This window comes from Lissotriton vulgaris, chromosome 1_1 (assembly GCF_964263255.1).
Source record: "Lissotriton vulgaris chromosome 1_1, aLisVul1.2, whole genome shotgun sequence".
NCBI lineage: Eukaryota > Metazoa > Chordata > Amphibia > Caudata > Salamandridae > Lissotriton > Lissotriton vulgaris.
The window spans coordinates 1,359,645,797-1,359,661,919 of NC_141685.1; the positions used below are offsets into that span (position 1 = coordinate 1,359,645,797).

General features: G+C 45.5%; 1 protein-coding gene across 2 annotated transcripts in view; it reads right to left on the reverse strand.

Annotated features, from left to right (window-relative positions):
- LRP1 (LDL receptor related protein 1) overlaps window positions 1–16,123 on the reverse strand; it is a 1,437,817-nt gene that overhangs the window by 1,114,735 nt on the left and 306,959 nt on the right. For both annotated transcript variants that reach the window (XM_086966724.1, XM_086966716.1), the window contains exon 12: window positions 1,660–1,840. In XM_086966724.1, the coding sequence (XP_086822850.1) occupies window positions 1,660–1,840 (181 nt within the window). The remainder of the gene's footprint in view (window positions 1–1,659; window positions 1,841–16,123) is intronic.

Below are 16,123 nucleotides of genomic sequence, written 5' to 3' on the forward strand. Positions count from 1 at the left end.
AAGTGCAAGACATGGCATCTATTGTCCACTGCGTTATTCTGTAGTGCCTGCACCTCCAGAATGCCACAGGTGCCATTTTTTTTTTCATTGACTGATCAAAGATGGCAGACGCCATTTAAATCAATAACTAAACAAAAGAAATGCCAAGTGTTTTTGAAGGAGCACAGGGTCTGGGCAGATATGGCTGCAGCCCGGGACTTAAAGAAAGTGCAGGTGAAAAATTAAATACCTATGAGCAATGAGGGAACAATAGAGGAGGGGATAGGGGAAGCCATGAGGGGTAGGGAAAATAAAAAATAAGTAAAGCCGGGCAGAAGGGCAAAGTTGTTCATGAGGGACAGAGCAAAATGCAGCGTGGGATGTCGAGACGAGAAGTAGAAAATAGAGAGCAGCATGCTAGGGAGAGCAACACAAAGCACATGGGAGAAGCACACAAGACAGAGCAGATCATGAATGACAGAGCAACAAGGTGCAAGTGCCATGGCAGCAGTGGTTTGGGATAGTGAAAATACATGATGGAGCAAGCTAGAACAGGTACACTCCCATGGCGTGCCTAAAAAAATAATAATAATAATTAGTTCCTAAAATGTAATCAATTGAAGTGGTAAAGATGGCATGTTCCAGGGCAGTGACAGACTGAAGGGGAAGACAAGCCACCAAATTAGAGGCAAGCAAATGAGTGACAATAAAACCAACCAATGATAACGAATGGGTGGGCTCTAGGCCCACTAAGTTTATGGTAAGCACATCTAGATCTCTCACAGACGGCTTGTGCTGTCCGATAAGCAAGACATAAAAAGGTTGCTGCTAGAGCTGAGCCAGTAGTTCGATTTGCACATCAGGTCATACCATAGAGCCACCATGGACAACCCTAACAACTTTGATTAACTCGTCCCCACTAAAGCACAACTCAGAGAAGTTAGTGCCCTGCAAAAGGCAATGCTCTGTGAAAGTTGCCACCTCATCCAAGTAGTCAAAGAGTACATTTTAACAGCAAAAGGGCAAGTTCCTTTAGCATATTACGTTGCAATGGTACCTTGGTGCTTCATTCCCTCAGTGGAGCAATTAACTTTGCTAAGAGGGCTGTAGTGGAGGCTGGTGTGCTTTCTAGGAAACTGAAAGCTTTGGCCTTCCGATGTGTATAGTTTCTGTGAAAAGGGAATGGAGCTACAGTTTCTGGCTCCTCAAACAATTAGGACTCCTCAGGGCAAAGCCGGAAGTCATGAGGAGCTGCCGAGAGAACATTTATCAACTCTAATCACTGGACAATTTACAGAAAATACCCCATTCAGTACTTCTAGTGCGTGCACAGCAACTGTACTGCTGTAAACTGGAATGAGAGTTCCAATTAATTTGGTTCTGGCCATGCAACAGGTGATTGACTATCTTGCTTTTTCAAATAACGTCTGGCATAGACATGTGATACATACATGTGAAGATTGTTAAACATATTAGTACAGAGACATGTGAGACCTATACATGAAAGCCTTCTCAGGCACTTTAAACATACTTTGGCATTCTGGTTACAATAGCCCCTTGTGACTGTGGCACAAAAATATATCCAAAATGGTGCATTAGCCCGATATCCACTACCCTGCCAAATTAACAAACGTATGAGCCTCAAGTAGAATAATGTGTGGGACCACCACTCTTGCCTACCCATTCAAGGGGTCCACCACAATAGCTCGGGGATGAGTCATCTTGCCCTCGATGAGGGTTTTTCGGGTCTGGGATGCTTTTTCCAGCCGTGCCACACTGATAGTTTTCTTGGGCCCGTCATCCGTCCAGTACAGATTGTTGCCCATCCAATCAACTGCAATCCCTTCCACATTATGGATGCCTTTAAAATGGAAATAAATAATACATTTAGAAGTGAGCACAAAATCAACTTGGTTGTTTAGAAGCAAACCTCTTGAGTTACAGATCCTCAATGGGCGTCTTTGGAGGCCTTTGCAAGTTATCAAAAACATATAGAAGCTCCATATTTTCCCACACAATTAAAACAGCCTTAGCAGGTCCCAAACAAGGAATACATAAATATATTAAATAACCTCCCTTGGGACTCTCCATCTTGGAACCCTCTTCGTGTTTCCCAGTCTAGAAAGAAAAATATTTACCTTATGTTGTCAGCAACCCCTGGTGTCCAGTCACCATGTAGTTAAACTGTGTCCCCCACCTCCTTTTTTTTTTCTAACCCAACGTGACCCAGGGGTAGTGGTGGAATGTGTACTCTCCTGCAGCATTAAACCATGAAAGAAATGGGAGGACATTGCTTTGGCGGGACTGGATTCAGACATTTATTAGTTTAGCAACACAGTTGCTGGAGATGGACTCTTTCCTCTAAATTCCAAGATCAATATTGCCAGCCTAAACCTCAAATATTTGACCAACGTCTAGGGGAGTTTGACATTAAGTTTCGCAAATAGGAGTGTTTGTTTTACAGCAAAGTCCTCTCTCAATTTGTACTTGTTGAATTTTACCTCTGGGTCAGTACTTCGACCTTAAAGCATAAAAATGAAATACTACAACAAAATTCAAATTGCTTAACCTCAAGAATGCTGCAGTCCTTTGGCGTAAGGCGGTAAATAAAGTGCATTTGTACATGCAGCATATATGCAGAAGCGGAGCGTGTAATAGTCCATTGCTACCATTTTAGAGTGACGGGAGGAGCATAATAACCCACTCAATATTTGCCTCTTGTGAGTCACATAGGTGCCAAGAGAGTGGTATGCAATTAATTACCCATTGTTGAGTGGGACTAGAGGCCATCCCAGGTGGAAAGTCGCTTCAACCATTCTATTGGTTTACCACATTTGGATCATGTCAAATCAGTGTCAGCACGACTGCTTCCATTGGAACACTCCTGATGTTTATTTATTTATTTATTTATTTATTTAGAAAGTTTTATATAGCGCGGACAAGATCCTTGCGGATATCAGAGCGCTTTACAAGAGAAGTACCTGGGGGAGCATAGACAGACAGGTGGAACAATAGGTCACATAGTATGAGACAGCATTCGATGTCCAGTGCCCTCCTCCGCCGTGTAGCGGGGTACCTCTTCCAGCCCTCTGAAGTCGTCGAGCTGTCGGGACTAGGCTCCTGGAATTTCAGCTGCCCCTGTGATGTGCAATTCATAACAGTACTGAAAGGTTGAGTGAGTGAGTTCGGGCGGGGAGGTGTAGTTGAGTGAGGTGTTGCAAGGGCGTCAAGGGGGGCATATGCTGCGTCTAAGAGTGGGGATTGGCGCTAGGCTTGTGACGTTTAAAATTACTACTTTGTGCATCTTTAACTGATCCAAAAAAGTACAAAGATATATGCTATTTTGAACTCAGCTACAGGTATATGTTTTCAGAGTCAGAAAGCAAAGCACACCAACATTATTCTGAGGTTCACACAATAAGCTCTTTGCTTTATCTTTCTGTAGCTGTGGCACATGGTTTCAAATCATATAAAAGTCAGTAGATTAAATCTTCATATTTCCACCACTTTGCGCTGTTGTGACATTTGAGTGAACGATTACTTCCTGGATAATTTTCTGCAGACAGGAATAACACATACGTTTTTCCAGTAGGAAGGTACTACCTTGCCTGCAACATCCCAAAAGTCTAGATTTCAAGAGCAGTCTTAAGTTGGGCTTCATGTGGGCCACTCTTTGAACTGACATGAAAATTGTATCGCACGGCAGACCCTTCAGAAATCTAAAGTAACCGTCTGTTGCCTACAACTGCATGCACTATGGTCATGGAAGACACTTAAAGGGGTTGTATCTTCATTTGCAAACATTTTATTTACACTCCGCTGGGTACTTTCTCTAATGCACCTTTACTTAGAAGTAATTTTGGGTGGTGGTGGTGGTGGTAAATTTGGGAGAAATGCCAATTTGCCTGAAGGATAAGAAAGTGCTTCTGACAAGGCTTCAAGTCGGGTCAGTCCAAGGGTGATAGGATACAGCGTTGTTAAGATCAATATTCCATCTACTGGATTCTGCTACCCTTCCACCAATTATAGTCTTGGTCATGAAGCCGGACAAAGAAAAAAGAGGCAATTTTTTAACCTGGCCCTCAGCTTGGAAAGATCAGAAAATATAGCCAGAATAGCAGCCACTATTTCTGACAGGCTTTTAGTTGGTTCTGCTTCAGTCTCCATGCATACAACTGTAGATTGTGTAGGTTTGGGTGCAACACTCTGCTCTGCTGCTGGGAGAGTAGATCCATCTGTAGAGGCAGCCACTGTGGAGGGCATGTGCTCAGAGTCAAGAGTTAGAAGTACCAAACCGTCAGAACTCGGTCCAGGCTTAATAGACTGAACTGTGCTCTGTCTCGTATGCCTTTGTTCAGGAACCGCAAGATCTGAGGAACAGGTAGAAACGTGTACTGAAAGCCAAAGTCCAGCTGAACCCAGAATACTTTTATCAAAGACCCCTGAGAGGAAAACGTGAAAGCGCACGGGGCACTAAGTGTTTTGGAAGGTGGCAAAAGGTCTACCAAAGGCATCTCTCATTGAGAAAAGAAGCCCACAACTATCTTGTAGTGTAGACACCACTTGTAGTCGGTAAGATGACACATGCCGAGTTCACCTGCGCAGATTCTGAATGATCTACTAGATGACTAATCATCATAGAGATCTTGTGAAGTGCGAGCAAGTACCACAACCTTAATGCCTCCAGAAGGCCCATGATTCCACGCTGCCCCCCCTGTTGCAGTCCAATATGGCAGTCCTGTGGTTACGCACCTCGTGGGTTGATATTCCCTTGATGAAAGACAGAACGGCTTTGAGAGCCGGGTGAATATCATACATCTCAAGTAGATTTATGTGATGGCGCCTGCTTTAATTTAGACCGGAAGTCTCTGACCTCCACATCATCCGGGTGATCTAACCATGGAGCAGTGCACAAATTATCCATGACGTAGGGGGTGGCGGGAAGGAGAGCAGTCAGCTGTAAGTCAGATTGGAGTCCGACATCCTCTAGTGGAGGTCATGAGACACATTGTCAGACAGACAGATCTTGACAACAACACTGCTTTCTGTAAGTGGCCCAAGATGAGGTGAGCCAAAGTAATAGCCAATCGTTCAGGTGATGGAACCCTTGACCTGCAACGATGGGCCACAACCCCTGCTATGACCTTCTTGAAAACTTATTGGGGTGGATGTAATGCTGAAAGGTAGGACAGTGAACTGGAAGTGATCTAATGCACCCAAATATAGAGGTACTTCCCTTGTGACTGCATGACTGGTACATCAAAATAGACCTCCTGCAAGTTCAGGGACATGATCTAATCTTCGTGCTCGAAGGCCAGCAGAACTTGTGCGAGGGTCATTATCTTGAAGTTTGCTTTCTTTTTCTTTCTTTCTTGCAATGCATTAGGGAACATTTGTAACAGAACTTCGAATCATGTTTTTTTATGCCGCCGAACCAAAGGCAGATGTTGTGCAGGGCATAACCTGCATCAGTTTCCCGCACATGCAACATGGTTTGAAGCTCACTGTCTTCAGGATTGACATCTCTACACACTGCCAAAATGCTAGTTGAAAGGACTTTAGTAAGTAACCAGAATTGGCCAGAGCAGAGCTCCAGATATGCATTAAAGGTAGTGTAAAAAGAAGAGCTGATGTCAACGCGTAGGGTTGGCACCTACGTGTGCCTTTACGTCACCATATGCAGAGTTGGGATGAACTGTTGACAGAGTCCAAAATGCTGGTGTTAATTACCCTACAAATAATTTACAAAACCATACCTTGCCACGTGGCATGGGGGGGGTCATCTATGTGTTACAAGCAGGGGCGACCGGTACGTTTTACACACACATACATAACACTCACAGCCATGCATTCACACACACGCACACATACAAATCCATTCACAACACTCTTAACCAAACATTCATACATACATGCACCAAACATTAATTTTAAAGAAAAACACACACCCTGCCTACAGCCAGCTCTGCCTCGGAGGTTCCAGGAGGCTTGGGACTGCTGCCTTCCCTCATTGGCTGACCTTTCCTCATTGGCTGACCTAAAGTCAGCCAATGAGGGAAGGCAGCAGCCCCAACGTCATCACCGAGTGGGATGGGGTCAATAAGACTGCTGACCCCACCCCACTCTGTGATGAAGTGTGACTGATTGATACTCGACACCGGGCGCTTCGGAGCGTAACACTGAAGCCCCCAGGTGCAAGCAATCAGTGACGCTACCCCTCGTCACTGAGGGGAGGGCCTCATGGACCTTTGCTGAGCTGAGGACATCAGGCCCACAGGAGCTGTGACTTCCTCAGCCCAGCAAAGTTCAGCTCAGATAGACAAATGCCTTCGCATTTAGCGTATGTCTGGCTCCTGGCTGCCTGACCTGAAACGAACAGTGTCAGGCTGACCTTTGTTCAGCCTGACAGATACTGTTCGTGAGGGGCAAAGGGTGGAGGGGCGTGGCCCCTCGGCCTCAATGGACCGACCGCGGCTGGTTACGAAGGGGTTGCAATTGAAACCCCTTTAGATTCCACACATGCCTAATCCAGCATGCCCAACCCATGGAACAAACATCATTTAGAATCCTCCTCAATTCCTAAAGAAAGGGTGCTATTGTTCACATCCCTTCCCTCAAAACTGATGGGACAACTTTTCGGTGCTCCAGCAAGCGCTCACCAGGGAATCAATTAAGGGCTAACAGAGGACGCTTATGCCCACACCTGAAACCATAACATAAAAAGATTGAGAATACAATAACAGCTTTCTGGATCAATACAATAAACTCACCTCCAAGTATAAACCAAGAGTCCTTCAGTCACTTTATGCACTGCTCATTCCCAAAAACATCTTTAAATATGTTTGCCTGTTTCTACATCATACATAGCTGGATACCATTATTCCCCTTCACACCTGTTGGAGGAGGTGAGGATGTCAATGAAAAGTGACAACTACATACGAAATGCGTTACTTACCTGTAACTGCAGTTATCCAGTATTGGTATCTTTCATAGATTCACATGCCTGAATCATTCCCCGTCGTCGGGGTGGGAGTCCCCGGTACATAAAAATAGTAATGTCATATAGACATATATATACACGAATAGGCCGGAGGCCTCACATTAGTAACCTATCCGAGTCCTTTTGTAAAAAAGGACCAAACTTTGGCCAGGAGCCAATCAGCTACTACCACCCTCTAGAACCTTCCTGGAAGGAGCCCTAGTCCCTCAGATTTTCGTAAGCACAGTGCTAAGTAGTACTTACTGAGAGAACTAAGGTGAGCCCTTCCAGGGGAGGCGGGTGGGTTGCATGTGAATCTATGAAAGATACCAATACTGGATAACTGCAGTTACAGGTAAATAACGCATTTCTTATCCAGTATTATGGGTATCTTGCATAGATTCACATGCCTGAATCAGAGTAGCAAGTAGTAGGCAGCACATTTTACATAATATAGCATGTAAGACACTTGATAATACCTTATAAATAGTGCAACAGAATAAACTGCAAACAGTAGCAGGATAAGAAATGTGCAATAAGAAATAGGAAAGGTGGGATGAAAGGAAGAAGGCTCACCTCTAATGAAATAGATGACGGAGCACCGCCTGTCCCACTGCTGCATCCTTCATAAGTTCCGAATCCAAGCAGTAGTGCTTGGTGAACGTATGTGGTGTCTTCCATGTCGCCGCTCTGCAAATGTCGACAATGGGCACCCCAGAAAAGAGCGCCATGGAGGTGGAAACCGCTCTAGTGGAATGAGTCTGAACTTTGGCGGGCAGAGGATGTCCCGCCTGTTGGTGGCAGAAGGCGATGGCAGCAGAGATCCACCTTGAAATGCTCTGCTTTGTCAATGGTTGGCCCTTCCTGGGCCTACTGAAGGCAATGAATAATTGGTTGGACTTGCGAAATTGTTCTGTTCTACGAATGTAGAATTTCAGACATCTTTTCAGGTCCAAGGAATGTAGAGATCTCTCCACTGTTGAAGAAGGATTAGGGCAGAAAGATCTCAGGACAATAGGTTTGTTTAGATGAAAAGCAGACAGAACCTTTGGTATGAATTTGGGGTTAGTCCGTAGAATGACTCTGTCCTGTTTGAACTGAAGGAACGGGTGCTGAATACAGAAAGCCTGCAGCTCACTCACCCTCCTTACTGACGTGAGAGCCAGCAAGAGAGCTGTTTTCCATGACAAGTATTTGAGATCTGCTCTATGCATTGGCTCAAAGGGGTGTTTCATCAACTGCGCCAGGACAATATTGAGCTGCCATGTAGGTGGTAAAGGTCTCACTGGAGGATAAGTCCTGAATAAGCCTTTCAGAAACTGTTTGACCAGTCTATTGGACCATAGGGAAACACCAGACGAAGAGCGTCTGAACCAAGATGTGGCTGCCAGGTGGACTTTGATTGAGGCGTGAGCCAATCCAGAGTTGGCCAGGTAAAGCAGATAGGGCAGAAGTTGTGCCGGAGATGACGAGAACGGGTGAAGTTTATTAGCTTTACACCATAAACCGAATCTCTTCCACTTAAGAGAATATGTCTTGTTGGTACTGTCAGCCCGGGCCCGGGCTAAAACGACCCTGCAGTCCTGAGGGATATCCCGGTCGTGGAATTCTCTGAACTCAGGAGCCAAGCCGATAATCTGAGAGAGGTCAGATCTGGATGCTGGAAATGGCCCCTGGTTCATAGTGAGGAGATGCGGGTAAGGCCAGAATGGAATCGGAGGCTCCAGCGATAGAAGGTGGAGTTCTGTAAACCAGTGTTGGCGCAGCCACGCTGGGGATACCAGGATCAGTGTGCAATGCTCTGCTTTCAGTTTCCGAAGGACCCTGGGGATCAGGGGAAATGGAGGAAAAGCGTAAGCAAAGACGTTGCACCATGCGATTGAAAATGCATCCCCTAGAGATCCTTTCTGGGGAAGCCAGCTTGCATAATGTTGGCATTTTGCGTTGATCTCCGTTGCAAATAGATCCAGGTGAGGTCTGCCCCATCGGGAGTATACTGAGTCGAGAGCATGTTAGTCGAGCTCCCACTCGTGGCAAATTGAGCGTTGCCTGTTTAGTGAGTCCGCCAGGGTGTTGTCTGCTCCTGGGACGTACTCCGCCCTCAGCGAAATGTTGTGTTGGAGTAGCCACTTCCAAATTAGCTGTGATTCTTGAGACAACGTCATGGATCGAGTTCCCCCTTGCTTGTTTAAATAGTGCATTGTGGTGGTGTTGTCCGTCCTCACAAGCACTGGGGAGTTCTTGATTCTGGGCAGGAATACTCGAAGTGCCAGGTATACTGCCCTCAACTCTAACAGGTTGATGTGGAGCAGTTTTTCTGCCGGTGACCACTGACCGTGGATCTGAAGTTCCTGCAGGAACGCACCCCATCCTTCCAAGGATGCATCTGTTGTAATCACTTGTGGGGAGATTGGAAGCAGGAATCGAAGGCCCTGGTTCAGGTTTTTTGTTTAAAGCCATCAGTGCAGGGCCTTCACCATGAACGGAGTGATCCTGATTAGATCGTCGAAGGATCCCGTACACTGGATCCACTGAGATGATAACGCCTCCTGTAAGGGACGCATACGGAGGCGGCAGTGTGGTATTAGGAGGATATTGGAGGACATCATTCCTAGCAGTGACTTGAAGAGTCTCACCTTGGTCTTTTTGACCTGAATGTGGGCTGCCAGCGACCTCAGTTTGACCTGAAGCTCCTGTGATGGAAAGGCTTTCTCCTGATGTGTGTCTAGAATTGCTCCCAGGAAAGTGAGGCATTGAGAGGGCTGCAGTACTGACTTTTCCTGGTTGAGTGTAAGTCCTAGACTCTCGAAGAGCTGAAGACAGGCGTTGGAAGATCTGTTCACGCCTTCTAGAGTGGGAGACTTTATGAGCCAGTCGTCCAAGTAGGGTAATACCTGGTGATAGTGCTGGTGAAGGTAAGCTGCCACTGGAGATCGGCATTTCGTAAAAATGCATGGCGCCGACTTCAGGCCGAATGGCAACACTCTGAACTGGTAATGTCTGCCCGCCACAGTGAACCTTAGGTATTGGCGGTGACTTTTGTGGATGAGTATGTGAAAATAGGCGTCCTGTAGGTCTAAGGACACCATGAAATCTTTGGAATTGAGTAGCTGTAACACCTCCTGAATGGATACCATACGGAACAATTGTTTTTTGAGGTATCTGTTGAGGTTCCTTAGATCCAGTATAGGTCTCCACTTCATCTCCTTTTTTTCGTATCACGAAGAACCGTGAATAGAATCCTTTCCCCCTCTGACCTCTGGGAACTCTTTCTACGGCTCCTTTCTGAAGCATTAGTGAGAGTTCCACTTGAAGGAGATGAAGATTCTTGTGCTGCATGGGACAAGGGGGGTTTGAAGGAGGAGTGTCCACGAACTCCAGAGTATGGACGAACCGAACCAGCTGGAGAACCCAACGATCCGTCGTTATTCTTTGCCAATTGTGGAGGAAGTTGGAAATTTTCCCTCCAACTACATAACGTGGTGAAGTGGAGGTCTGTTGCAGAAAGAAGTCATTGCCTTCTGGCGGAATCTTTCTTTCCTCCTCTTCCTCGAAAGGAAGACTTATTGTACGAGGACTGGCCTTGTTGCTGCCTCTGTTGGTATTGAGGCTTGTATTGCTGGGACGAGCAGTAGGAGGATTTGTATCCCTGATAGCCACCTCTTGTCTGCTGGCCTCTACCTCTGGAGCCCCGAAAGAAAGTATTCTTGTACTAGAGGGTACCCAGGGCTTTTGCGGTCTCGGTATCCTTCGATACCCTGCAGCATCTCATCAATATGCTTCCCAAAGAGAAGCTCTCAGTCGAACGGCATGTCCAGTACCTTGGCTTGGACTTCCGACCGGAAAGGTGTAGCCTTCAGCCAGCCTTGGCGCCTAAGGACCACTTCCCCCGCCAGCTGGCGAAATCCTGTAGAGGCGATATCCATCGCCACGTCAATAATCTCAGAGGTGGACCGCTCTCCCTCGAGGAGGATCTTCTTTACCTCTTCTTTCTGCTCCTCTGACAGTGTGCCAAGGTATGGGGCAACATCTGCCCACATCTGGCGAATGTAACGCCCCAAGAGCGCTAGCGAGTTTGCCGCACTGACAGTAATGGCCGACATCGACGAGAACCTCTACCCGATGTAATCCAGTTTACGGCCTTCCTTATCCGAAGGCGCAGTCAGCGCAGCAGCTGGGTTGTTGGATTTCCGCTGCGCGGCCTGTGTAATAACGGAGTCCGGTTTAGTATGGCCTGTAAGGCATGCCGGAGCCGTGTCCGGGGCCTTATACTTCTTATCAAGCCTGGTCGGCACTGGAAGTAGAGATGAGGGATTATTCATTATCTTTACCCCCTGGTCCCAGATGTGTTCAATAATAGGGATTGACCGAACCGTCTTCTTGAATGGCTCCTTAAAGTCATATAGGAAGCAGTCCTGAGGTTGCGTGGTCATCTCTATTTTGAACCTTGCTGCTGCTCACTCTATAACATTATGAAACCCCCCGATATCTTCTGGAGGTGAATCCGCCTGTGCCTGGTCTAGGGATGCCAGATGTGAAAGGATAGTCATTCCACTCATCATCCTGTATTTCTCCCTCCTCCTGTTGACCTTCTTAGTCTTCTTCCACTGCTTCCTCTTCATCCGAAGATTGTTGAGGAGGCAAAGATACAGGATCCGGAGTAATGACCAGCGGAGGTGGTCTAGGGCGAGGAGGAGGAGCAGGTGTCACGAGTTGTGGTGGCACTACTGAAGGTGGCGGAGTAGGCGGAAACCGCTGTTTGTAGTCCGCTATGAGGAATTGGTGGTCCGTGACTATTGAGGCCGGGAGGCACACCATAGGTTGTGAAGGAGGAGGCGATTGATATTCCTCCTGGTATGGGACTTCTGCCTGACCCATATCTTCGTAATCCGAACTCTCATGGACCTTGACATTGCGCTGTGATGGACTAGTTGCAGTGTGGAACATGGCACCATCATCAGAGTCCTCAGTCTCCAGTAAGTGGACCGGGGGCAGTGGCTGAACTCTGCTAGGAGATGTAGCCTCTGGCGTCAGCGTACGCGTTGACATCCTGAAGTGTGTATAGGTATACTTCAGCTTAGGAGAGCCTTCCGTCGACGGGGTGGTCGTCGACGGTGGGATGCTGACAGCCACAGTAGACCTCTGTCATCTTCGGCGACGACGTAGACGGTGGTGGTTTCTTCATCGACGGCAGTGTCGACGTTGGAGTTGTCCTCGACCGCTTCGTCAACGATCTCGTCGTCGACGGTTTCGTCAACGCTGGTGTCGACGTCGATGGCTTAGTAGATGGCTTCGTCGTCGATGACATAGTCGACGAGGTGGTCGTCGACGACGATGGTTTCGACTTAGTTGACGAAGAAGCTGCCGTCGACGCTCTTTTGACAGGAATAATAGATGTTACGACGATGCTGAGGTAGATGTCGTCAAGAAGGTGAAGGCCGATGCTGTCGACAGAGATGGTTACTGTCGACGCTGTCACAGGCATGGCAGAAGACACCAGCACAGGCTTCTTGAAGGTGGCTTCCTGAAGAGGAGTCTTAACTGCCACGGCTTTTGGACGACCCTCTGAAGACTTTGGCGTCTTCTTTTGAGGTGGCATATTAGACGGACCTGGAGATGTCGGTCTTGGCATTTTGGAAGAGGAGTGTGAGCTCCTGAAGGAACACTCGCTCTCACCTGAAGAGACTGTTTGATCCTTGTCCTTCAGTCTCTGAAGCCACAGAAGCAGGCGTCCCTCTCTGTCTTTTAAAGTCTTGACAGAAAAAGTGCGGCAGACCTTATAATCCTTGGCAGAATGGTCAGGGTAGAGACAGGAGAGGCAGTCTTCATGTTTGTCATCTACATGCAGTCTCAGCTTACTACACGAGGCACAAGGTCTAAAGAGCCCTTTTTTAGGAGTGGTAGACATAGTAGACTCTAGCACTCCTCCACAAGAGTAAATTTGAAGAGAAAAATATGGAATAAATCCAGAAATACCAGAAACCTGAGCAGAGCTCAGTGGAGACTCCCTTAGCACGACGTGCGGTAGAAAATCTGAGGGACTAGGGCTCCTTCCAGGAAGGTTCTAGAGGGTGGTAGTAGCTGATTGGCTCCTGGCCAAAGTTTGGTCCTTTTTTACATAAGGACTCGGATAGGTTACTAATGTGAGGCCTCCGGCCTATTCGTGTATATATGTCTATATGACATTACTATTTTTATGTACCGGGGACTCCCACCACGACGACGGGGAATGATTCAGGCATGTGAATCTATGAAAGATACCCATCATACAGGATAATAGCCCTAAAACCCAGGACTAGGTCTTGAAACTGTCCTCCTTACCAGAAACATTCAAACTGTTCTTGTTGATGACAAACGTCAGCGTTCTTTAATTGAATGGAACAAGATCGGATCCACTTGCGCTGCAAAACAGAACCCAACTCAACGCCTTTCAAATGGTATTCCTGGTTAAGTGTGCCACGAGGCACCACACAGAAAGGGAGTAATTTAGAAGTCCTATTCAATCAAGAAAATACCCTTTACCCCAAAGTCAGCAAAGTAGTCAAGGAAATAAATTGATAGACCTCCTTTATCAATTGAATCATTTTGCTCATCTGAAGAGCCCTGGGGATGGCAATCCTTGCACCATCATTTGCACACAGCTGCCAAAGAAGCTCAACAGGCTGCAAAAGCCTCAAAACAAAGGTCAAGCTCAAAGTCCTCCACACTGTGCAGGTGGTGTTATGCCTATATTACCTATAAAAACAACTATAAAGACAATGCCCCCAAAAGAACTCTGCACTCGACAGTGGAAAATCTCGAACTTTCAAAGAACTGCAACATGGAGTATGATAAGTGTGAGTCCAGGCCCTCAAGCTATGGAACGCACTGAATCCACGCTTGAGGGCAGAAGCAAATCACGCACATTTCAGAAAAGGCCTTAAAATTCAGCAGTTTCCAACAACTTAAAACTGAGCTCTCTACAGCTGGGGGAAGCAACTAAACAAATAGTGGCCGGGCCCCATACTGCACCAATTGCTCACTACCCTCTACAGGAGGAGTCATCTACCAAATAAAGACTCTTCCAAGACAACAACAAAACGTAATCATCCGGGCCCACCACCAGATGGCAATCTATTGCACTAGTGTGTGGTATGCAGCCCATATGCCTCGAACACAATTTTCTTTTACACCATACAATGACCGAAATATTTCTAAATAGACAATGTGTAAACCTTAGATCTTTTTTTTCTCTGATGCAGCGTGTTGTCCTTCCTCTTAAGGTAGAGTTCCAATCCCTTTTGCTTCTTTCTAAAGAGAGCAGATTTACCTATTGAATGGTCTATTAATCTTTTCATAAGTTTTTTTCTAACTAGTGTTACAGAAATATCGCTACATTTTTGGCCTCTGTATATTTTTCCACATTTTAAGGCTCTATTTAAAGTACTTCTCAAAGTTTTGTTTTTCACTTTCTAATGAAGATTAAAGTACTCATTTTCCACATACGAAAGCCTTGATGAATAAGCAAATCATGCAGAAATCCTTTCCCGACTGTACTTCATTTCAAGATACTCCGACAGTTCCTCAGTCTGATTTTCTAGATGTGTACTGTGGGACAGCAAGATCCTGTTTCCATTTCTTCTGCTTGAAAAATGTATGCTTGCTGTTGGCTTTTGACAATTGGAAGCAACATTTTGCATGTGAAACTTTTCGCTACCAAAGGAAACGCTTATTTATATCCATTCGTCAAAGAGTGATGTTCAGAGGTACATTAAATTCTCCTCCTACATTTATTGTCCTGCAGGTACAGCCTAAAATGTTGGTACCCATCTTTCGAATGGGTTTGGTCAACCCGATATTTCATATAAATTCACTTTCCCTATATTTGTTTCTTTAGAACAAAGGTCTTAAAAATAAAATACCACAGTACAACATACAGATTTAACAATAGCAACATAAGTATCTAAATCAAGCAGCTTATATTATTTACTTGAATGCAAAGAATGAAGAATCTACCCTCCACATTTCCTTTGATACGTAACAGTGGTGTACATCAGTCAGCACCCCTACTCTGTGTGATGTTGTGGCAGCTTCCTTGAAGTTGTACTTGTAAATTGGCAATACTGACAATGTGTTCAGTAGAAAAAGATCTGTAATTGCGTGTCCACTGATAAAGTTCCATTAACAATCCAGGAAATAAACCTGTAGAGTTTCAGAGACCATATTGTTGGTCGGTCAGGCGGAGAGAAAAATTATTTGTTATGATTTGTGTGAGTAGTGCCCTTAGTGTCAGTTTTATTAAGGTTACTATTATGCATCTTGGGGTAACTTAGCTGTTGCTGTTAGAACAAATAACATTTTAGGCACAATTTTCTTCTCAAGCTCTGCCTCTTAAGACAGTGTGGCACATCAGTCTAAGCTTTTAGATAACGGATGTAAATCACTTCTCCAAGTTGATCCAAAACATGAGCAAAGAATCTCCAACACAGAGATTGATCGCATACGGTTTAATGACATGCATTATAACATAATATGATTCTAGTATTATGGCTACTGCTTAAAGACACTCAAGAGACTGAATGGATAAACCAGCATATCTGTTTAACAAAAATTAAAGTATGTTCATAAGATGTGTCTTCTCATGGTGAATAATGCTAAGTAATTGGGCAAGGTTTCCCATACTGATGTGGTAAACAAAGATAACACCTTGGGGAGCAAGACCTCATACTTTATATGTTGTTAACTTTTAAAACATGAATCTAAAGGCTACAAATGATGGTTTTTGTTGTACATTGGTAAAGACATTTGCACAATTTACAAAACAAAACAGAGTTTAGATTTTGCAAAAACCAGGAAACCGTATGGTGTGCGGGAAAGTCAAGGACTTGCAAACAGCACCCATGCATGGGAGGCATGTGAAAGCAGAGATCCGTGAACTATCGAGAGGTGTTACACAAATTCCATTTAAATCTAATAATGCCTAGGTTTGAGTTTTCTGCGACCATCTGGAATTGGGAAAAAAAGAAAACATGACTATTCTAGCTGCATAGCACCCCATTTTTTTCCATAAACACTTATCAGTTCAGTGCAAAGAATCCATGGTTGCTAGAGAGTTCTATACCAAACAATATTTCATTTCATGGACAGTGCATGGTGGTAGCCAAGGAGGAAGGTATGAGCAAAAAG